General features: G+C 39.4%; 2 protein-coding genes, 2 long non-coding RNA genes and 1 other non-coding gene across 14 annotated transcripts; 2 read left to right on the top strand and 3 right to left on the bottom strand.

Annotated features, from left to right (window-relative positions):
• Nucleotides 1–288: 288 nt before the first annotated feature.
• On the bottom strand, nucleotides 289–1,567 carry LOC111272915 (uncharacterized). Its single transcript, XR_002687781.2, has 2 exons — nucleotides 1,409–1,567; nucleotides 289–1,131 (listed from the first exon to the last, which is right to left on the bottom strand). It is a non-coding gene; the product is annotated as an uncharacterized LOC111272915 (long non-coding RNA).
• Nucleotides 1,568–1,848: 281 nt separating this feature from the next.
• Nucleotides 1,849–1,930, top strand: TRNAL-UAG (transfer RNA leucine (anticodon UAG)). Its single transcript has one exon. It is a non-coding gene; the product is annotated as a tRNA-Leu (tRNA).
• Nucleotides 1,931–4,998: 3,068 nt separating this feature from the next.
• On the top strand, nucleotides 4,999–13,022 carry LOC111272917 (uncharacterized). Of its 3 annotated transcripts, XM_022854599.2 has the most exons (4): nucleotides 5,000–5,241; nucleotides 9,969–10,082; nucleotides 11,448–11,690; nucleotides 12,075–13,022. In XM_022854599.2, exons 2-4 carry the CDS (start codon nucleotides 10,080–10,082, stop codon nucleotides 12,474–12,476), a joined length of 648 nt encoding a protein of 215 aa, XP_022710334.1. In that variant the 5' UTR covers nucleotides 5,000–5,241; nucleotides 9,969–10,079; the 3' UTR covers nucleotides 12,477–13,022. The 3 variants fall into 3 exon arrangements, with proteins under 3 accessions (XP_022710330.1, XP_022710334.1, XP_086829564.1); XM_022854595.2 differs by lacking the exon at nucleotides 9,969–10,082 and having other exon boundaries at nucleotides 4,999–5,241; XM_086973438.1 differs by lacking the exons at nucleotides 5,000–5,241; nucleotides 9,969–10,082 and adding an exon at nucleotides 11,049–11,166.
• LOC111272919 (uncharacterized) lies at nucleotides 8,216–10,093 on the bottom strand. Of its 2 annotated transcripts, none has more exons than XR_015315893.1 (2): nucleotides 10,002–10,093; nucleotides 8,216–8,440 (listed from the first exon to the last, which is right to left on the bottom strand). It is a non-coding gene; the product is annotated as an uncharacterized LOC111272919 (long non-coding RNA). The 2 variants fall into 2 exon arrangements; XR_002687782.2 differs by lacking the exon at nucleotides 10,002–10,093 and adding an exon at nucleotides 8,815–9,730.
• Nucleotides 13,023–16,104: 3,082 nt separating the features above from the next.
• On the bottom strand, nucleotides 16,105–23,186 carry LOC111272916 (uncharacterized). 7 transcript variants are annotated; one of them, XM_086973435.1, is made up of 8 exons: nucleotides 22,882–23,179; nucleotides 22,037–22,321; nucleotides 21,188–21,479; nucleotides 19,381–19,813; nucleotides 18,616–18,877; nucleotides 17,879–18,287; nucleotides 16,645–16,784; nucleotides 16,105–16,531 (listed from the first exon to the last, which is right to left on the bottom strand). In XM_086973435.1, exons 2-7 carry the CDS (start codon nucleotides 22,306–22,308, stop codon nucleotides 16,710–16,712), a joined length of 1,743 nt encoding a protein of 580 aa, XP_086829561.1. In that variant the 5' UTR covers nucleotides 22,309–22,321; nucleotides 22,882–23,179; the 3' UTR covers nucleotides 16,105–16,531; nucleotides 16,645–16,709. The 7 variants fall into 7 exon arrangements, with proteins under 7 accessions (XP_086829561.1, XP_086829562.1, XP_022710322.1 ...); XM_086973436.1 differs by having other exon boundaries at nucleotides 16,659–16,784; XM_022854587.2 differs by lacking the exons at nucleotides 16,105–16,531; nucleotides 16,645–16,784 and adding an exon at nucleotides 16,808–17,105 and having other exon boundaries at nucleotides 22,882–23,177.
• Nucleotides 23,187–24,259: the final 1,073 nt, after the last annotated feature.

The raw sequence follows: 24,259 nt of genomic DNA, 5'->3' as shown, positions 1-24,259 counted from the left end.
AAGATTAAGTGCCAATTGGGTCGTTCCTATATTCTACAATGGTTGGACATTTTAAGATAATTTTTTAGCCGTTTTTAGATTATTATCCTAATAATCAAATTTCATTAGAGTTTTCTTATATGTAATTAAGAAACGATTTCTTGACGTAAGATTACTATTAGAACTATTAAAAGATTCTTTGCAAGTAGGTCCATTTTTAACACAACTCATGTATGGTTTACATTCCGAACTGAGGCTGTAATCACGGGACATGGTGATTATAATAAATAAGTATGAGCACCAGGAATGGTAGTTCTAGCACATGAAAAACATTTTATTGAAATATTTAGTTTTATCTAGATATAGCAAGGAAAAAATGGTCCCAATTTACGTGATATACTTTGTATACACATGTATATATAGGGCTGTCAGACAAAAGTATTGAATATTTCTAAGTGCATATTTTTCATATTTGTAAAATAATTTGATTGAACTAGACACGCGCCATATTAATTGATGATATTCTGTCATTTTCCCGAGAGGATTTTAATCCCATCACTGTGGAACATCGGCGAAAAGTTGGAACAAGCAATTTTTGTATCCCTCTATTGAAACTGAAGACCGTTAGGAAATACTGTAATGATCAAAGATCACAGTCTGACGGTGTAAAATCCGAGCTATACGGTGAATGCATTAAAATTTACTGTCTATTTTTCTCGATTTTTGCTGGCCAACTAGAAATGTATCTGGTCTCGCATTGTTATGGTGAAAGACAACCCGTTTTCGGTTGAGCAGTTCCAGTCGATTTTGTGAGTGGCTTTTTGTAATCTTGTTACTTATTGTATAGGTCTGGCTCAATCATTTTCCTGTAGAAATTTAGAATGGAGGATTCCTTTCGAATCCCACTAACACATAATATCTTCTTTGGCGTTTGTCTGAGTTCTGCCACAGATTGTAGATGACATTTCGTTCATTTTCTTTAATCTATTCATTATTGCCGTATGTGATACATTTTTCATCAATCGTTATGTAGAAATGGGTTGATTTCGTTGCGTTTCTGTGAAGTCTTGCAGATGGAAGCACGATCGAGTAATTTTTTTGCATTAATTCGAGTGGCACCGAAACGTCGAGTTCTCTTTGGTTAGCAGATTCCTTAAATTATAGAGAAATAGTGTAAAATTATTTGGTGTTCAGTGCCCTAGTAATATCATGTCTACTCACGTATTTGAATTGCTGAACTTCCGCAATAATTTCATCACCTGTTTCCATAATTAGTCGACCACTACAGAGGAACACCTTTCATATTGATGTTTCCTGAACGAAAGCAATAGAACCAGCTTCAAACCGTTATTTCCGATAAAGCATCTCGACCTTAAACAGTAACAATTCTAGCGTATCTACTACTGCCAAATGTCAGCTTTCAACTTACGCTAGTCCGACGCGACTCATAGAGATGTGTGATTTCAAAGCCACTTAGCTAGAAAAACAATTAAAACCTAACCCAAAAAAAAATTATCAGCCTTTACTTTTTGCATATTAAATAATGGTGGGTCTGTTTACGTCCTGTGTCGAAATACGCGAAGAACAGGCTTACATTGTGAAGTGTCAGCCCCGATATGAATCATATGCCATGTTATTTTTTCTGTCGGCTGTTGACTATCCGTTCCGTTATATCAGTGACGTATGGACCCACGATGTCTGTACACCTTAAGGACGAACAGGCACGTAAAACGTGTTACCTGACGCAACGGTTACAGCAGACGGGACTATGCTCGTCTTATTTTTATGACTGCAAATACAGCCACCATGTAAATATTTCATGCGTAAAAACCGGCTTATTTGGATAAAGCTTTAGGGCTTATTACGTGAGGTAGCGTGGCCGAGTGGTCTAAGGCGCTGGTTTTAGGCACCAGTCTCTCCGGAGGCGTGGGTTCGAATCCCACCGCTGCCAGACATTTTTGACAGCCTCCAGCAATGTTGGACTAAAATATTCAACGAAGTGATACTCCTGCAACTAAAAAGAAATATACGTCTGTTATAATTTGAAAAAATACTAGTGTCAGCAAATTTTTAAAAAAGTTTTTGGTACACTCCTGTGTGGCTTTAATTTATTTTAATGACTAATAGCCGCATTCGTTTTTGCTTAGCCTATTTATGGACATTCGCAGCCCCAGTTTCACTGTGTTTAAATAGTTAGCTATTTCCTGACCAAAATTCACGTAAAGTCCTGTCTAACATTTTCAGATCAATATGTTCAAAAACATTGCAAACTATGTTTTTACATGCCACTTTGTTGTTCTGCTGTAAGGCATAGCATGTCATAAGCCTTTTGGGAAGACACGCTTCCTATTTAGCTTGTAAAATTGCACTCGAGTTGTGATCTCGCTATGGCACCCTATTTTCACTCGGCTTGGAGAGATTATACAACGATATGCCTTAGGTTTATGAATGCGAATAAACCTTTCGGCGTGAAGATTAAATATAAGAAGGTTGTTTACTTTAAAAATGAAATAATTGTAAAAATTGTCCACGGCAAGCGGTGGGCCAACGAGCCGCTATACGATTACTAGGGTGCGACACTCGTAAGTCCCATCACGAACGCTAAAGCCGTTTTGTGTAAAAGGAGCTCGAAACTTTTACCTTTATTCTCTTTTTTAAGCAAGCAATAAGCTTTGCGAATCTCATTTAGGTAAAGCGCAAAAGAAATTTTATTTATAATAAATTAGAACTACGAAATTAATTAGCGAGTAGCAATAATTGTCATAATGACTAAATTAGAAAAAAATTATAAACATGACGAAAATTTTTGCGTGACAGGGAGCCGTACATTGGTTGCACTCTACGAGCAGGTTTTAAAGAGGCATGAGAAGCATTCTGATTATATGGAAATACCAGGTACCGGTAAGCAAAAACTTAGTTGAACTTTTCTTCCTTTAGCGATCTGTGCTCTGCAGGATCTTTCTAAGCCAAAGTTGACCTACATACTACAGAAAAACAAAAATCATAATCACAGGGTGAGGCTCTGCTTAATCGTTTATGCAGACTATAGATTAAACGTGACAAAGAGAAAATTGCGAAGGCTGATTATCAGGACGAATCACTGTTTTATTTTTGCTAATCTCTTGTATCTCCCCACTTTTCACTTATGACATGATAGATTAGTTTCTTATCTCACACGTTTTTATTGGACCTTAGGTACTGTCGTACCCTTGTCAGTTTAGCATAAACCGCGTGTTTAACAAAGCTGGGGGTACATATACACAGACTGCGTGGCTATAAAGCCAAGCTTGCGAACCTCACGCCTTTCGTAGCAGTCTTTGAGGAGATTTGTGAGCCAAAAGTTGTGGGGAACTTCCTTGTGAAGGTTGATCAAGAAAAAATATTTATCCTTCTTAGTTAGGAAAGTTAGACTTACAAAATTACACCTGGCTTGATGGCAATAAAATATGTAATTGCAGAAGAAACGGTTTACCGAAATTGCTTACACCCGATTAACTTAAAGGATCACTTAAAAAACTGAATCAGAATTAATATGTTTCCTCATAATTTTATATGTCAGTCAATTTGGACAGAGACACATTATGTTCTACATATCTATATCGAACGTATTCGCAGTTGACATCTTTACTTAGTCCTGTACATTTCACCCTATTATGCCGACGTTCTTAAATGCCTAACATGGAACCGTTAAAAGTACAATTCATGCATACACCACACAAAAAGCCCTTTCATTGCTATTATATATAGACAATTTAGACAATTATATAGTCTAAATTGAAGCAATTAACTAGCAGTTTCATAGGAAGTAGAAGTCACGACCTTTTGGAAATATATTTGGACAGCTGCTATTTCTGCTCGTTTAAAAATCCATTGTTATTATGTGATTGAGAGTAATGACGACAAGATATTACCACTGAGCGTTGGTTTTCAAGACCGATGATGTTTTTCCTAAAGCAAGCTCAATCGGTTTCCAATGACAAGGTTTTAGAAGATTGGAGTATTTATCAGCCAATCTTCATCTGCTGGCGTCACGTACCTCAAAAATGATTCAATTTTGAAGTCCACCAAACCGGCTTGTAACAGCCTAATAATATTTCATTGCGAAAGTATATTCTTTCTTCGGTACTTCTCGACATTTAACGATTTTTGAGACCGTTGATAAAGTGTTACATCGAAAAACGTCTTTTTCTTCAGTTAGCTAGCATATATATTTTCGTCTCGTTCTAATACCTGTTTTTTGTTTTATCTGTGTTAGTACAATGCTTTGTAAAGCTTGCCGCTCTCTTCCATGACTGCTCGTCTGTTAACATTGCAACTATTATACGCATGAGTGCTAGCCGCATTCGTTTGCTATCTTCCTTAAACGCCGGACAAGATTTGAATATACGCTGGGACATGCACCAATACGACACCGATATTTTTCGAAGTTCTGATGGCGTGTAGGCAGCTGGGTTAGTGAGTTCGTTAACGACTCGTGTCCGCATTCGTACCATACACCTAAATTAGGAATCAGAACTTCATACAAAACCGTAGTTATCTGGGCACCTGCAATTAATTTAGCTGCGGCTCCTTCACAAGAAGGTTTATTGGCGGACATGAATCCGCTTGTCCTTCAATTCCCGGGTCATACGAAGTTTTCAGCGACTGAACTGGGTGGAAGCCGTGGCTGCACTGCAGTTTTCTCTTCGGACGCTGAGGGTCATTGTACGCGTTGATTTTGTTATTATTGATTTTTTTTAGATAGAGGCAGTATATAGCATAATGCTACCACTTGAGGCTACCTTAGTCCTTCGGAGCAGGAATCAAAAGTAGGACGCTGTTTAGATCGCGTACTGAATGTTTGTTGTGTCATTGCCACTTTGGTATCGCGAAAAACCAAATCTTTGCACTTTGTAAGCCGCCTCGCCGTGGATCGCCCATGTCTCGCTTAGGTATGACCCTATAATCCTCCGTAGATATGATGAGATATCGAATGATCTTAAGAAGTCATTTATCACTTCCTAGGTTACCAAGTTGAATACATTTTTAACGCCCAGAAGGACCGTAAGACAGCATTTTCTAAACTGAGGGGCATAAGCTATTCTGCAGAAAACCGACTGCTTTTCTGCATTTTCGAGGACTTTCATAATAACCGTGTGTGTAGAGTGTTTTTTTTGACATCATGCTGGTTGCCTAAAGATGCGTTTCTTTTGTCCTGCTCCCTTACTGGCCTGTGGTGAATTTTGTGCTTCGCGACATATGACAGCACTGGAATATTCGTTGGTAAGTCAATAGATTCTCTTGTGATGTTCCGGTTTCGGGATACTTGAAAAGGGGAACGTACTAAAAAACATGCCGATGAGCCACCATGATGACCCCGCCCCGCTTTCATTTGTTTGGCGTCCCCGACAAGACATTAAAAAATAACTGTATTGCAACTGGGTTTTTTATTCATTGATTTTTATAATATAGTACCCTTAGCCATTAATTCTGAATGAACAGTCGTCTGAGTTACCTTTTTGTAAATATATTCAAGGACTTGACCCATTAGGAATTCAGCCGTCATGAGTCTTGCCGGGCTTTTTTAGAATTTTTCTAACGGATCTATAAGGCAGCATGCCAACCATACAAGCAGATAACAACTTAAATAGTAACTCTTTATTTTGCATTAGTTCCTTGTTTCCATGGTTATCAATTTCTGATAAGCACTTTTATTAACGCCAAGATTTAAACCAACGCGACTGGATGATTGTTATTTAGTGATCCTATGCTGCAACTAGCTGACCGGAACCTAAAGAGCAAAATTTTCGATGTGTAGCATCTCAGGCCTTCTAATTCGACGACCTCCTCACGTGTATACACGTCGCAAGACCGATAATCTAGTGCAAAGGTTCTCAATGGAGATGTGTTTGTTTTTTTGTCTTGGTCATGGATATGGTGCCGAGAAGGCGAAACTTCGATAAAAGATAATAACTTTCGTTCTAAGCGGCCGATGGTGATAATCGACGTGTTTTGATGGTCTCTGCGAGACAGGCCCCAGATCACTCGATTAGTCAAGCAACTGTTGTTCTAATCTAACGAGATATCCTGAATTGCTAGTACAAAGTTTCGCATGTACAATTTCAATACAGAATCATTGTCGGAACTTGCACTATTTCTCCGCTATTCAGATCGCACTATGTTTAGCAATGAACCCTTTGAGTCCCACATTTTACCTCAACCAACTAACTACTACTATATCGTAAACATTTATGTTTAAAGTTCTACACGTGGTACTTTTTAGTAGAATGTTTAAAGTAGAGTACTTGTTTAATACGAAAACAGAATTAGTTCGTATAACTCATCAAGGTTCTTGCCTATGACATTGAACCTATTACGCGCACAACCTCGTTTGTAGCAAGCATTATCTACAAAAGCCGTAAGATCAGTAAGATTACGTTTGACCCAAGCCATGGTTTTGCATTCCAATGTCCCAATAGACAACGACTTACAAAGATTACAAGACCTTCAACTCAACAATTGTGAGCTTCGTTTCTATTCATTCTCGACTACATGCCACCCTAAAATGAAACAAACAGCTAAATTGACTGGATCAAGCGAGACAATGGTTAAAGCTGAGAGGCCAAATTTGACCAAAGAGATCAAGAATAGTTTTTTCATGGTTCGAGCAAACCAAACAATACCCGCAGGGTTGCCTGGCTATATGAGATTTGAATATCTATTGATATAACACGCATTGTTTATGTTACATTGTTCTTATTCGTATGCATGCTTTTTTGTACCAGCATATACCATGGTTTCAATATTAATATTCAAGAACAGACACGTTCGAAAAGACGTTATTGAATTTGTGCGCGAAATATTAATAAATGAACTTAGAGCACTGTCCTGTAGATACACAAAAGTTTGAACTTCACATAATAACAGACGTTTATTAATGCGAACGCGCGAAATTCAAAAATGTACAACGACAAAATCTACTTCAACAGGCCAGAGTCAGCGCTCCGTAGTTTGATGTTGAGCCTCTTTGTGCGTAACGATTTTTAACCAAATCGAAACAAAAGACATCGAAGAGTTAAACGATCAGCGGGGAATGCCCCACAGTTTTGCCAACCGAGAAGTTTAGACTTCGCAGATCCTCGAGCCACTAGGCACATTTTCCCTCAAGGCCATATCATTTTTTTCTTCTCGTAAATGGCTGTGATGATGAGTCCTTCCATTCAGGTAGTGGCTTATTAATCTTTTAGACTTCAAATATAGAGCTCTTTTTTACTACGCTATTACTTCGCCAAACTAGGTCTTTAGGCTCAAAATTACTGAAACTGGTATGAATATGAAGAACGCTAACGCTGTGGCTGTTATTTTATTGGAAATTTTAAAATATTAAGTTCCCCTAAATGACTGACCTTATTTAGAGATTTGACGTTGTTTCACATGATCAGAGAAAATCCAGGGTGACTTCATTCCGCTTGACATCCTGATTTCTTAAATCTGTTATGCGAAAATATTTGTTTAATTTCACTCAGTTTGTTTTCACTGCGAGCAAAGCGTTTGTGATTCAACTTTGTCGATTGGTTTATTCATAAACATAAGCTGCGTTCGAAACATCATCTTTTAACATTTCCTAGTAATTTTTTCTTTGAAGAAGATTCTCCTAGAGTCTTCGACGGGACTTCCAGAAGTTCTACTTTGTCAGATTCAAAAAACATTTGAGCTTCTCTAATATTCATTAGATAGATTTTGCTTTGATAAATCATACGCCTTACTTTTGAGTCGCTCAAAATTCAAAGCGATATTTTGTTTCTATAATAATATCGTAACTACGCCTCTGGCAAATGATGTAAATCCTCTATGGGAGACTCATTTACTTATCACAACTGACATGTCTTAATTATTGGAAATAAGTGCAGCATGAATAAGCGCATTTATGACTCCGTTACCTTATGACGTTTTAGACGTCGTTAAGCGTACTACAAAAAGTACATAACAGACACCATAAATCTTGCCAGCTGTTCACCCTCCAGTCACAAGTTTGGTCCTTGTTTTTCTAAGTTTAAAAAAACAAGTTTTTTTCAAACTTTAAAGAGAACTCATAGGGATGCTTGCACGAGTATCGACGAGTGACCAGGACAACGCAAAGCTCGAACATACAGACACATGCTGTATATGCACATATTATTTCATTGGTCTCCCATTACGCCTTTATATTAGTTCCATGAGAAAGAATCTGCATCGAACTATGAAGGACTACGCAGCATTCATGCAACAATTCGAATCCAGGCCACGTTTTATTATGATAATTATTATTCAAGATGACAAATAAAATTACGATTCAGCAAAAACTGTTAAGTGATCTGATATAATGGATTCGTGGTCGGCGTCCTGCAATTCTTCCTCTTCCTCGGCGTAGTCGGCTGGTTTGAATACGCCTTCTTGTATGTGAAGCCCTTCCAAATCCACGCTCGGCCATGACGTACCGCTCCTAACTCATTCAAATTTGACAGGTTAGATTGTTTTTATAGGGTGCAAATAGGCGAGTCTATACGTCTTTTTGTCTAGGTAAAGCCGCTACAGCATTAATTGTAAAAACCAGAAGAAAACTTCATTCAAATCAACTTCAAAAGTGGGGATTTCGAAATTCAAATATGAGTGAAATAAATGCTCAATAAGCAAACCTAGTAATTCGGTCGCAATGTTGCATCTTTTTTTTTGCATTCTGCTAAGCATGAAAACTTCCTTCTTGGGTCAACAACCTATCTTAGTGCCTACATATTCTATACATATCCTGTACCGAGTCGTTCCTCTAGTAAACTTTCTCAGATATAGGCGCATTTGTATTTCGAGATAACAACTTACACAGATATTTTAGCAGCCATTCTTTCGCTTAGGGCGCGCAAGAAAGACGCCAAGGGCGTCAGCACGTGAAAATATAAACCCAACAAAAACAAATGAGTAGTCACCAATAAGACCATTCGAACGCTTTCAGGTATAGGCTCAAGATGGCTACGGGCTATCTGAAGCCACCGCGCTTCCGGTACGGTGAAGTGCTGTTCTGATTGAAGTGGTTTTTTCATATTCGATAATTTGCGTAACGCTTTCTAGATAGTGTGTATTAATCGATTGGATTCCGTATGATAGAAAATTTACCATCACCACACAGAACTATATTAATATGATTGCAAATTCTCTACAATCAAAAAAGCATCAGATTCCTTCTTAAAGCCTTTCTACTTCGTTATTTATTAGGATTCATAATGCAAACAGAATCCCCCACTATAGGGACAGAAGCTTTCCTATTTTCATGTAACACATCGTTATCGTATTATGTATGCTATAAACGAACTGCCTGCAAATTTCGAAACCTGCTAACATTCAGCATCGTCATTTGATAAAGTTGCCCTCTTGAAAGATTTCACTCAGAGCTGCCGATAAACCAGCAACAACAATACTCTTTCTCTGGTATCGTTGAATTATGCTCGTTTCGGAGTAAACAACTAGCTAACCTAGCTGCTATACATTTCGAAGTTTTCCCTAAGACCTATTCGAGAAAATTCGAGTGTAAGATGCCCAAATCAAAAGAGTTGTAGATGTTAGACAGGTAACTTAATCAACGGACCACCTAAACAATTAACTCCTTATATTAATTGAAGTTTTGCTAAAAATTAAGTTAATGCCTTAATTAGTTAACTTTGCTAATCAATGTTTCTTGAGCATACTAATGTTCAAACATATGCCTCGACAACCTCTGCAAATAAATCAGGTTACTAGAATTCAAGCGGAGACAGGCGACGCTGGGATCTTATTGTGTGTTCGTTGTATAATTGTTACTAAATACTTAACAGAAGTTCATAACAACATGTGTTCTATTTTTGCCAGCGTATACTTTATTTGTCGTAGGCAGTATCACTACGAGTCCGAATGACTTCACCATTATCCACCATGCACAAATTCAGTCTCGTCTGTTGATTACGCTATTCTAAGAAAAGTTTATAACAGATATACGTATTTAGTTGAACAGAACACTACGCACGTGGGACACCAACCTTGGATCAAACCCCCTGACCTTGACCTGGCTTCTTTTTCGTGTCGGGAGATGACGCCTACTTTGCTCAAAGACACTGATGGTATGTCAACGAAATAGCTATTGGAATCGGTGTTGCTAGTCCTGCGAATGCCTTTGTTTCCCTCATTATTGCTATTTTGATCATGATTGACGGTCGTCAGCCTCTCCAGTATTCGCGCCGTCTCTTGTTCGCCCTGTGCGTATGGTACGATTTCAGCGACTGTATGATCAGGCGAAAAGCACCGATTTATGTTGCATGTCATCAGCCGGCTTTCTTAATGGGAAGACATTTACCAGTAGCCGTCTAATGATTACCCGCCGTAGAGCTGAAAGAATGAGTTTGAATCAGCGGCATTTGCATCATTCGCTCTTACTCGATGGATTGCTTTGTTCAGATCAGTAGTATTTTTATCGTCGTTCTCTCGCTTATCCCAGCCATTCAGCTGCAAGCAGCTTGAAACCGCTAGTTTATGGTTGAGTCGCCCAATAGCTCCTTTTTTTTTCGTCATCTTTAGTAATAGTAGTGAAATAACGTGGGCTGACAAATTATCTGCACCATTGCATATATTGCTCGTCTATGCTAGTATACTGTGTAAGCATCCGGTAGCACATCTGGCGTTGAATCCAGTGTGAGCACTCAGCCTACAATTGGGATGGGTATGTCTACGTGGTGACAGCTGGTACTATCGAAACAATACCGTGGCAGAAACTTCAGCTCCTTTTCAACACGACGGCAATTATAGGGTAAGAGAAAATGGCGGGACTTTGGGGGTGAAGGTGAGGTACCACCGGTGAAAAGCGTGTTCGCCAATAAGCCCGACTCATTACGACAATAACGACAGCTGCGGTTACCGCTGTCTTGCTGCCGAGAATCACTTGAAATTGTCGTCTGGATTCGTGTGTAAGCTCTGTTCGAGCCGGGCTGCTGAGCCATAGAGGTTAAAGAACATTAGCGCACGCCTTTGAATATGATCTAATAAATGGTCATCTCCAGCTCAATTAGCTGCTAAATTAATAGAATTGAGTATATATAATGTAAAGTGTGTACGTGTTCTCCGTGACTCCCTGTGTGTACCCTGTCGTGCTTGCATTTTGTGACAGTGTATATTTTGTAAACATATAGCCCTGGTGTGTTTACGATGAGGGTATGTACTAGCGCTCAGTGGTGGCCGTGCTCTTTTCTGCATAGGAGCCTAAATTCTAATCTACTTTCAACCCTATAATACATAAGCAGTGATTATTCAAGCTTAGTTTCTCGGCGGTGTTTACCACGGTTTGTGCGTATTTTGTATTAACAAACGACTTGCAACTAAGCACTTTTGTTCGCTTCCAGCTATCCGTTAGTATTTTCAGAGCTGTCGAACGAGAAATTGTTACCATTCTATTCGAATTAACCTTGCATTGTTTTTCCGTTGTCTTTTGTTAGGCCATACTTGTTGTAGCATGTTCTTTGAGCTACGCTCTTGGGCAGGAGCTCGAGGTAGGGCGTGCTCGTAATGAGCGCGAGTCACTTAAAAGTAGTTCGGGTGGCCGTCAGTCTACACTCTCCCCACCGCCCGCTATCATTCCCTCACGACAGACATCATCGAAAGTAGTCTTCCGAAACGATAATCATCGAGAAAATACTATCAACCACATAGACAGCGAGTTTCAAAAGCAGAAATTGCCGGTAGGTAGCGCGGAAAATGTTCGGAAATTGTTCGGTGCTATCTAATAAGCATATAAGGCTCTACATTTGTAATACTTGCTAAAATAGAATAGCCCAAGATAAAGCATATTTGAAGCAGACGACGTCCACAAGATGTTCGAAAACAATCTCTTTCTCATATCACAATATTGGAAACAGTTACCATATATTCGACTCTGATAATATGTTCACAGTCTTGTGGGATCCCGTACCACTGTTTTCTATTCCCAGCTGGGAAGCTGATATACTCATTAAGCAACCTCTAAATGCTCGAGAAAGGGAAATATGAGGACTACAAATAGCTGCTTCGATAGAGGTTTTGTCTATCACTATGGTGCTACATATGTCTTTGCTTCCTAATTTTAGGAAAACACTCCCCAGCCATATGATTTTGGCTACTCTATTCAAGATGAGTATGGAAACAGCCAGTATCGCCAGGAAACTGGCCATCAGGGCGGAATTATACGAGGATCATATGGCTACACAGATGCATTGGGGACCTACAGAAAAGTAAAATACATTGCTGATGGGAACGGTTTCCGCGCTGAGGTGCTATCGAATGAGCCTGGCGTGAAAGGCGAAAATCCTGCGTCTGCATCCTTTATCGTCGATGTACCGCGTCAGACATTCCAGCCTGCGGGATTTTTGTCGCCGCCATCTTCAATCTCTAAACGCTCAAACGTTCCGCGGCGTTTTCCGTCGCAACGAAGGTTTCCCTCAGCATCAGTAACTTCTGCCGTTGTTTCGACCGCTGCTACATTAAGCTAATTGAATAAAAATAAACAGGCTCTTGGCTGTAGGCAACCAGTCACTGACCAGTGGCTGCACCCTATAAGCAAAAATTGTTTACTTAACATATAGGACTGTTCGGTAAGGAAGGTCTGTGTGATAAGAATCAATAAGTCCAATCTCGAAAAGGTTTGTAAGCATAAGAGGGTATGCGATAAACGTTTTAGCAATACGCATCGTACCCATAATGAATGGGCAGTCCAGAAATCGCATTAAAAAATCTAAGTTCAGAGCAAAATTTAAATCCTCGTTACATGAAGACTAAATTATTTCATATTTTCAGTCAATCGACAAAACTGCCAAAGCTCCTCGTGTTTGAATACCTCAAGTCCAGCGAAATGCTGTTTCTGAGTGATTGTTGAATTAAATAATATGCAAAGCTTATGTTGCGTCTATGAAACTTCTGCTGTGCAGAAAAGCTTCATCGCGTAATGTATAAGTAGATGAACTTTTCAACATTGACATCACCGTAGCATAGCTGGGTAAAGCTCAAATAAAGCATACAAAATAATATAATGTAAAACATTTTAACGAAGTTTTTTTTTACTTCTCAACATCGTGGCATATATAGACAACACCTCCGCTTATGAAATTATAGTTTTAACTACATATTAATTATATCTGCTCATATCGCAGGAAACAAGAGCCTGACTGTTAAGCTAGTATTACAAGTAACGTTGGCAACGAACGCCTGGTTCGACTGTGCATAAGCCCCTATTTTTATTCTTTGAATGCCGTTTATTTCGGCATGCTTGATTTAACACCTCAAAGGAAGTTGTACATTAATCAAGGACCTTCATTGCTTTCATTAGAATATATATTTAAAGGGTGAACGTTTGTAAATATATGTAGGCGATTCTTAATTAGTCTGTATTTGTCTAAAATGATTTTTTTTACTTTTTCTTTTCTGATACAAGTTGAATTTGAAGGTCGTCAGTCTAGAATTACATTTGAGGCAAAATTAGCACAGTAACACTCTCGATGATTTTGATGACCACCGATTATTTCGGAGCACTCAAGTTTCTTGAACACTACCTAAATAATGTGAAATTACTTCTTATCCAAAATATATAGATTATAACAAATTTTACAGTCTTCTATATTCTTCTTATATTCATTTTAAACGATCACGTCTGAGACGAGTTCTTTGTCGCACGTGTTTTCTTACAGAACCCTTATTCCTCAAGCTGGAGGTTGTGTGATTAAGCTTTACTATACGAATCTTGCCCTTATTGCATGGTTAACTGGTTCGTTTAGTACTGCGGTAAGGTCTAAATTCCACTTCTACTGTCAGTTTCATAGCTTAAGTTTAAGTAAGCACTTAAATGATGGTAGTATGATTTATTCTTAAACAGTTTCCTAGTATGCAATGTTCTCCTCAATAAGTTCCATAAACCATCAAATCGGAAAACATTGCACCTTTGAGCTTCTCGTTAAACCCTAATTTGAAACATAAACGTAAATTAATAGTACTAAAGTTGTCCAAAGTTTTTCAAAAAAACTGCTCCATTATGCTGTGTTGGGTGTGTTAGCGCCGGTTGTGGTTAGATTTGAAGAACAAATAAGTTTTATTAAGTCAAAATGCTTATAAAACGGTTTGCGTCCGACACACCAGTGACGAAGCTTCAGATCATTCAAACCAGCGCATGCAGTCTTGTGTCTTGGAACACTTTGTAGTTTGGAAGACGAAAATCGACTACTAAAAACCACGCATCATGTTTCGTGCCACAGGCGCGAAAGTCAACTTTGCTCAAGTTATGCCGGTACTGTAAAAGACTCTTGGATTTCACGCTATGAGTCTATGTCAAGGGCACAATTTTTCAGGGTACAGAAGAAATCACGAAAAAGGCAATATAGCCCATGCAAGTGCATCGCCGAATTGCAGAACAATGATGCCCCTTAGACGAGTCAACCTGAGACGATCATTTGGAAGCGATAAGGTTTACATCAACGATTGTCCTGAAAGACGTCAATGTCGCGTAAATGCAGACCTGTCAATAGCCTCTTTCAGGAAAACTTAAATTCACTCAAACTTGAGTCAGATTACGTCATTACAGGTGGCCAGACGTGAGTATGACACAATCGTAGGTGCAAGGTCCAAATTAAAGTGAAGCTTTTTCTCGTCGGGTCTCGATTATCGGAAAGTTGTACGTTATGGATTTGTACCGAATAGTTCTACGGTTCGTTTTAGGAACGTCGCATAATACTGTTCGTTCAAATGGACTAACCCCACGAGAACAAATTGTTAGTTTTGTATCACGATCACACCGGCTTGCTGTCACTATCCACATTGCTTTGCTTACAAAAAAAGCTTAACGCCTTTGTTTCCTGCACCAGTGCACTAAGAAGATCTAGTCATCGGTGACTTTTTTTGTTCACAAAGCCTGCTAGACGCTTGACAGCAGGAAACTTTAATACAGATGAGGGTATTTGAAAAAAAGAAAGTTGAGGCCTATATTTAGAAAATAGCAGGAATTATTTTAATGGAGGTGAGGTTGATCCTAGGCACTTTAGGTATGGACAGTTAGTAATGAGCGGAATGCTCGATTTTTTTTTAACCAGCAGTACACGACATAAAATATATTTTATACCAATTATCAGTAGTCCTGCTAGTTTAAGTGCGGAAATTTTTTTAATAGAATGTGGTGGTAAGATTCTCATTCGTAAAGATATATCAAAACCTAGATCGAAGAAAAAAATGACGGCAGGATAACATAGATATTTTCTTGTAATGGCTAATTTTTCTTTTAAATCTTACGAGTGCGAATATACTAAAAAATTTGGTTCTATATAAAGGAACAAGCTATTACAAAGACCTACACTAAATTATGCTGGGGTTCTAGTCCGATGTCAATGGCATACACTCATCCGCAAGTATTATTACTACTTTTAGGTGAAAACTAGTTCTTTCTATAAGAAAACAACTAACCCCTCATCGCAGACAACAATGCGTCATTTTTGGAATCTGAGCGAGAATTAGTTATGATCCAATCCGTACGCGCTGGGCAAACCCCCACCGAGACTAGGAACTTCTTGAATCATACTGAATTGACAATAGAACTCGCAAGTTAGTATGCGACTGCAGAAGAAGCAGTATCATAAAAGTTAGACAGGTTCTCTCTGAGCTCAATAAAGCCAAAAATATTTACTAGTATTTATGATTTACTCTTTTCAAGACTGAAGCAGCAAATCGTCTTCCAGCTTTCTCTAACAAGAACTGTTTTATTCTTGACATCACTAAACCTTTTTTCTTCAGAAAGGGGAATGTGAGGAAAATTCACTATAGATATTTATCTACATTACCTACAAACTAGTGTGCAATTATGGATAGCTAGAATATTTCAAAGAAGAAAAGACATCAACAAGGTGGTTTACCGATTAGTACAGATTTGACTGCTTGAGAATACAAGCGTATTCTGTGGAGGATAGATTTGGCCGCTGAACAGCCTAGATTTGAACCCGTTGGATTCCTATGTCTGAAGTTTCATTGAGCGAGAGTCCAACACGTCTCAACATAAGAATGCCAACTCACTTACTTGTGCCTTTTTCAAAAAGGTCTTTCGCAAGGGGAACATTCGAAACGAGCATAGAATGAAAGCTCTGTTCGTGACAAATAATAGTTATATTTCGCAGACATGATCGGCAGGAATGACACTACTAATATACATAAGAAATTCAGTTGAAATATTCTTTTTTGTGTAGATACTATTGAAAACAGCACAAGAAAGAAGTCCCTGTATCGGTGCCGGATTAATATATATTAGAATTAAAGGGTTTTTACTCGTGAGTAATTCTTAACCTGTACCCCATCTACATTGAATCATCCCCCGACGTGAACCGTGAGCTATTACCGCGGAATTCTCTAGAAGGGGGCTCAGCGTGTAGCTTGGCCCATCTCAGTTGCCCGCCTGTTTTTATTCACCACAAGCGTTGCGGAACATCAGCCCTGATGTGAAGCACTAAGTCACGTTACTTTTTCCACCGGTTGTTGACTATCCGTTTTGTTGTGTCACCGACATATGGACTCACGATGCCTGTACCCATTAAGGACGAAGAGACACACAATACATGATATCTGTTGTAGTTGTTAAGGCCGCTGGAACTATGCGAGTATTATTTCATGCACGGTATTCTTTACCATACTCGCCTTATAAGCCTAACCTCAGGGTTTATCCGTAAAGTAGTGTGCCCAAGTGGTCTAGAGCGCTGCTTTTAGGCACCTGTCTTTTCGAAGGCATCCGTTACTGTTATCGGTCTTTTCGACGGTTCTCCGAAATTCAGCCAGCTCTGGAATAAAACACTCAACCAGGTATTACTTCTGCAACCAAAAAAAAAAGCTGATATTTATTACAATATGAAAAAATACAGTTAAGAGCGAATTTTTACACTTCTACGTGACTCTCATGACCGATAGCCGGCACTTTTTTTTCTTTATTAAACTCATTCATGGACAATCGTAGCCTAGATGCTCAAGTATTGTCTCTCCGTAATTCACGTAAAATCCCGTCTAGCATATTCAGATCAATATGTTCAAAATACCACTATGCTGTGCTGCTGTAAGGTATAGCACGTTCTACACGTTTGGAGAAACATAGATTTCCTTTTTGCCTGCAAAATTGCACGCGAGTTGTAATCTCATTAGTACATTTGTAGATTAACGTGGTCGTATTCAAACGACTCGTCTGAATACAAACAGGTACGATGAGTTTTAAGCAAAACTGTTTCTGACCGGCACCACATTGCAGGTCCATAGAAAAAAAGGTACATTGAGAACTGAGTCCGGCACAGCACGAATTGCCGCTTTATTTTTGATTGTTGACCTCTAAATTACGTCAGCTCGACGGCCGTCTCTTTTGTTCGGTGTGATTATCGAGACATGTATTCATACAAGCCTTCGTTAGCAAATCATCGGACATCATCAATAACCATACTTGAATGTTTTAACGTAATCCATAAAGACAAATTTCGTCTGAAGTTTGTCTGGTCCTCATTGATGTGCTTTAGCTCTTTTTGTTTTGACTATAATAGATTACAACTTTAAAGTATGTTCAATTGAATCAGCCATACGTGGTTCCGAGCGCGAGTATAATATTCTAACGTAACCTCATTGACCAGTTCATAACTCTAAATACCTTTTAAATGTTTTCACTGAGTATAGTGACAGTGTGTAGCAATAACGTGCTATGGCGTTACAATCAATAACAGTGAATGGCTAGAGACTAGTAAGGTATTCATTCTATCCAGATACGAAACACTCATTGTCATTAAAGATAGCTGATATGAAAGACGCACGGTACTTGGTACAGCAACAAGTTTATCTCCGTCATAGCCTATATTCATAGTTACTCTTTGTTTACATGGTTTTCAAGTTCGTCATCTACCTGATCATTTTGTGCTGTTGTTAAGACCAAAGAACCGTTGCGACTGGCATCGATTTTACCGCGCTGAGGTGTAGAAATTTCCTCATCTTCTTGAAGGAGTCCTTTTGAATTTTCATCAACTTCATGAAGTAGCTTTCGAGAACCTTGATTGCTAGCCTGAAAAGGTTCTGAAGGGGCCTCAAACGGGGCGCCATCCGTCTGAGCCAAAGAGGGAGAAGTTCCCGAGTTTTCGTCGGGAATGAATAGAGCTGTCTCAGAGTCCGGTACGTTCGAAGTAGGTCCATTTTCAAGACCCAATCGGTGAGCCTCTAAGGTAGAATACTGCGTCAATCTCAGCCTATCCTCGTCGGCGCAAAAGGCGATCATTGAGGCGTATGTAGAAGCAACTGCATCGGTTATCATCTTAGAACTGCGAACAAAGCCTTCAAATTAAAACAAAACTTCCTTACGTTTAATACAACACCTGTGTATTTGCTATAAACGTCATAAATGACTGGATACGTATTAAGCGTTGTCTTACTATCACAGTGAACATACTGGTAGAAAGCAATGTACATTATCAGCTGTCTTTAAAATGGAAACCTGCTTCGCTAAGAAATGCTTCCCTTTACACGAAGTACATTGCATAATTCCAAACTGCATGATTATATGAATTCAAGAATAATTTTAATTTAATCAAACGAATGTGCTTCGCAAGCTTTGCCCTATATGTTTAGATATACTCAAGATTAACTTACACTTTTCCTTTCAAGGATAACACGTGTTGATCCTTGGGATCCATCGTTTGGTCGGCAATTGAGTCCTGTCCTACAACCGACAAACAGCTGGTGTCCGCACGAGGTTCACTGAGTCGCTCGCGGGGCAAATGATGTTCTTCCGGCCCCTCTGGGTAGATTTTTTCGCCCCCGAAAGTATCGCTTGCTTGTTTGGATTTATTTTGGTGTTCGATTGTGGCGTCGGTTCGATCGCCACCCGTGGAGTTCGTGAGGTTCGCAGGAGCTAATTCGCAAAAGAAACATATTAAACGATATACATAGACTACAGACTAGAATCTCGAACATAAAAAGCACAGTTGAAGTAGCAAATAATGCCAGTATTACAGACTATATTACAAATAGCACAACGTTTAGCTCATCGAATGCCTAGCTTCCTGCAAATACTACATATAGCGAACAATTAGACGATAACAGGCTTGGCGAAGTATAATTTGTTTTGGTTTCTTCGGCCAGTTTGACTCACAGCATTTCCTATAAGCTCAACAGGAATCCAACGAGTAACTACGAGTCTTACAGTTGTTGACAGCACAGACGACCATCGTTTAGAAGTGACAGCAAAGAACTGAGATTGCAAAAAAAACTTGTTAGGAACATGTAACTTATATTCGCACCGTATTGAAACATACAGACTGCTTTGACAAGGGTCTCGGTAATAGATAGCACACAAGAACAGCTTGAAAACAATGACAGAAAATAATAAGGAGAAAAAGTAAGGGTGATAAGTACAATGCTGAGTAATGGTGCCAAGGCTCGTGCCTTTGGCTGCGACAGAAGCAGTAGTCAGGCCCGTTAACTCTGCACCCGTATCTTGCGAGTGGCTGAACTCAGAATCTCTGCACGTTGACGGTACAGTGGCAGCGGCTATTAGTTGTCCCGGTCTTGGATCTGGCTGCTCGAACATCACCATTTCGTTGTCCTGCTGCAGAGTCCCTGCTGACGCTATCCTAGCAGTGCTTTCTGTCGTCTCACTAGGGTCGAGCATTCTGCCACTATTGCGCTCAAAAGGCGGCTTGAGGTCGGGATAAGATCGACGCCTTTTCACACCTGGATTTGTTCCATCTGTTCCACGGGTCGTACCACGACCGCCAAAGACCTGGGCCACCCCAGTGAGGAAGCAATTTCCCGTGGTTATTATTGCGGGCATTGGAGCCGCTACCGCCTGTAACAATTGATGCCACGAATGATCAAATTCGTAAAAAAAAGATGAGATTTATTGCGGCCACTCGAACGGCGTTCAGGCGACAGGATGTTTATGCGAAAAATCTCGAACCGCGCTAGTGGTGGACCCATTGTAAAAGGTGGCGACACCTCAGGAAACTGTGCTGTAAAAAAATTCACGTTTCACGAAGCGACTTTGTCTATTATTTTTGTAGAGCAATAAATTGTTAGACACCATAATTAGGTACAGTGGATTCATTGGAAATGCATTACTCGATGAATATATCGACATGAACCGAGCGGCATACACAAAATGCTATGTGTATTCATCGCCGTAATTGATTTTATTATCAAATCCACGAATCGACAACAACCTGTCTAGTTTTACTTCAGTGATTCAACCATCTATCAGTTTTATCCCGGTAACATCATGATTTCCCGTACTATGATGTGAAAAAGTGGCCCGTGTACGAACAAATATCTAAATCTATTACCCCACAGTAATTTCACACAATTTTGTTTAAGCTGATTTCTCCCCAGTCCGTAGTGCACTGAAATTAGAAAGATGACGTAGGACATTTCACGCTACAACAAGCGTGTTCACGCTACAAGAGGCGTAGGGGGAATTTTCTCAGTGGTACAACCTGTGCTGTGCGACTACCTGGGAAATTACCTGAAAGATTAAACTTTCGAAAACATTTAAGGTAGCATTGACAAGTTTATGACCCTGTCTAATCTTTGTTTACGCACGACGTCTCGATGGAGTGTTTATTTTGAGGCCCTTTTCGAACCGTAATCCTTATGCTCGCACTATAGAACTAAGCTTAGCTAAGCTTAGTTAACATATTAATGCCATGTGTAGTATGTTCATGTATCTCCAGAATGCGCTTCGTTCATAATTCTCGGTGGATTTTAGTTTTCTGAAAATGCATCGACGTAATTCTGTGATACATGAGAGAATTTTTTACTTTATTACGATACACTCTTACAATTGTTACAACCCTTATCGTCTCATATGAACACACCCACGCTGTGCCTTGGGTAACGTTCGGCCGAGTTTTCTGATTCGAATTTGCCGCTTAATTCGCCATCCATCCCACATGAAACAAAGCAAACTGTTTAACGTGAGCCGATGAATAAGGCTCGGTCTACGTCCAGGTGAGCTTCGTTCCACCGAGAATACAGCCCTCTAATGCTAAACTTTTCTCTTACACGTCACTCCAACAGTCATTCATCGGAACGATCCAGTCTAGCAGTAGATTTTTGAAAAGCATATTGTCAGATCTTCAAACATTTCGGCATACAAAGAAAGCAAACGACTATATATTGCCAAGGTAGATGGTTTATCTGCACGGAAACAAATAGCAACTGTTACCATGGTCCTGTGGTGCAGGCGATTCGTGGGCTGTGGGAGCGTTGGAGAAACCTGGGACTGTGTAAAGACGGTGCCAGGGGATGGCTGGCTTCCGTGGATGTTGTATGTGTAGGTTGGATGAGATGCAAATCCAGTCCTAGCACGAACTGCAGTACTCCTGAGCGTGGCCATCCAAGGATTTTGGTAAGTAACGTAACGACTTCCATTTAGTTCTTGTTGAAGCTGTGAAACATTCGGCACAAACAGCGCTTGAGACTGGGCCGACTGGGCTGATGGATGGCTCGCCACCTGTCTGCAAAATAACGGTTTTCACACAGGGCAATCCGTACGTAATCAGTGATTTTTTCCGTTCATCTAAAGACATTGTTATTCAGTCATAATACGCCGAGACAAGCTTTGAAGAATAATTGCAGTTCTTAATTATTGTATCAAATGTAAATAAGATAGGTGTTTCGATTAGACAAAATATTGTGCAAGCTATATTTGTAAGTTTATGTGATAAACATTTACTAATTAGTACGTCTATAACAAACTACTGGACGCGCCCCAATTTCAAAAATGATGCGCAACACTGTAAGACTCAGCTAGACTGGACTCTCATACAAAATCTATATATACCTGATATGTTATACAGAGTATGCTTCGCCAATACTGTGAAAAGCTAAATGACACATGATTATTAAAACTAGCATAAATAGTAATTATACATTTGTAGGTATTTTCCTCATGCTTGAAGAAGATAGGTATAACGGCTAATTCTCATAAGCGATACGTACTTCGTTAACTGTATTCATTGGCGTATATAACTCTCGAATACATTAAGGTTTAGTGGCGCGCTATTTCGCCCACCTATTCGATGAATCTTCAATGAGTCGATGAGTTTCTCCAATGTGTCGCTCGAGATTGTCCGCTTGGCTTGTGTAGAATGTGAGACAGATACCACACTGGTAGGGTGTCAAGACTGGGTTAAACATAACCTGTCTAACAAATGTGGGAGGACGTACACATGTGTAGAGTTGAGTCCTGCTGAGTATCCCTGATCGACCGGTTCCAATCGGCCCAACGCTATGAGATGTAACCGGATCCTGGATGCCGTTTCTAGGGTAGCTGGTGACAACCATATTTATTCTTTTTCTACATTTGTTACCACATAAAATACATATTAATTATTTCGCAAAACCGTTGAAATCCTAACGGTGGAAAGCTTTTAACGTTAGTTTACTAGATTATACATTTATTAATATTTATTTTTTCGCACCGCCGTTCAAGTCATCTTGCTAATAACGCACGTATGAGTTAGATCGTTTTTTGATATCGCCATATTGCTGACGTAGATTGAGAATACTTTTAGAACCAATTGTTATGAGCACTCATCAGAGAATCAATCTGCCCTGGGCGTAAGAGTATATTACGCACATATACCTACGACGATTTAGTCAACTATTAATGAAACGGCAGGTACAGTGGACAGCTGGCTAAAAATGAAGTCCTGACAACGCCTATATCCAGTATAACCTCAGGAGTAAGACAACCAAACCAAAATAGAGTGTTGTCTACAAAGACAAATTTTTCCATTCTTCGTTTTATTTAGCAGACGCCAACTCTTTGACAACTGACACACCTATCTGAAACTCCGCATCCCAAACAATATCAGTTTTACAAGTCTATATAAAGAATAGACACTGACAACTTACACACACAAACACGTCTGTATCAAAAAAGATATGCGCTCAAAATCAGCTTATTGTGGAAGCGTACTCGAAGCAGCTGACTTCGGTGACGAGCTCGACTGCATAGAAGCTCTCCCTGACCCTTACTTGTGCAGATCGAGAAAGAACGTTTTTTCTATTCGCTACTGACCGTGTTCACCTTCATAAAATAAAGTAGCACTTATGATATTTAGACACGTAATGAATGAACTGAACAAATCGGGCAACAGTTGACAAATAGGATCATGCTTGGTCAGCGTCACTAGACACGAATGCTGTTCACTCCAATGGCAGATGGTAGGCGTACGCACTGCACTAGCCAAAGCACGATACCTGCACGCATTCTATGAGCAGTTAGCTTGACGGTGTTCACGTTGCCTTAACGTTATAGTAAAGACGAGCTCATTGATAAGAACAGTACGACGTGCTAAAGTCGTCAAGGATAATAAAAATCGATGTCTTGCTCTTTTTGCACTCATTGATGCCATTTCTATTAGTATCGGGAAGATAACAGTTCAAATTTACTTTTGTTTTCGCATGCTATGTAGCCGTCAATTCGTAAGAAGAATCAATTATCGACCGGACAGATTTTTGACGTCTAAGAAACACCTGAAAGCCTGAATTTTTTCCAACTTGTTGATATTTAATGTTGTTTTGGCGGTAGCAAATTGTTGTCAAACACAGCTAATATGAATTCTCAGTTTGTTATTATAGTCGGATATATGTATTTGCCATATTTCGTCATCTTAATACAGTCATAAGTAAAAGCGTGAATAATCTAGATTTCTTCCTCCCAATTAGTAAGATCCCATCGCTCTTGAGCGAAACTGAGGCCAGGTTATCTTCGCTTACCCTTTCAAACACTTTAACCAGAGTTTTGTTGTTTGCGCTTTAGATTGTAGTTCCGGTTTGCCCGCTTTCACCATTAATTCAAGGTGAGCAGCCTATGCAATCAGGTCTAGTTCTAACGGCAAATGCCGGAGCTTGAGGATATCGTCCTGATCGAGATTTGATAGCAGTGGCCCTACTGTGTAACCATTTACTATTTTCTAACGTAAACAAAATGTTTATAATGTCCATAAATGGCAGGTGCAGGCCCAATCAGAGAAAGACAATAAGATGTAACTTTACACTCTCTTGGGTAATCAATTATGTATAAACGAACAGCTGGTTTTCCCCGATTGTATTACTAAAGAACGCTATCTATATGAGTAAATTCTATCTGTCCACCCGCCCATAAGTAGTTGCCTTAAAGACCTTGAATCATGTCAGTAGATTTTGATTTCGGATTGCGAACATATTGGGTAAATAAAAAATGACCGGACACATAACATTCACATGTATCAATCTTATTACTGCTACT

The sequence above is a fragment of the Varroa jacobsoni genome, unplaced genomic scaffold, assembly GCF_002532875.2.
Source record: "Varroa jacobsoni isolate VJ856 unplaced genomic scaffold, vjacob_1.0 contig03849, whole genome shotgun sequence".
Taxonomy (NCBI): domain Eukaryota; kingdom Metazoa; phylum Arthropoda; class Arachnida; order Mesostigmata; family Varroidae; genus Varroa; species Varroa jacobsoni.
Note: the sequence above shows the minus strand (reverse complement) of the source record. Positions and strands in the feature narration are given on the sequence as shown.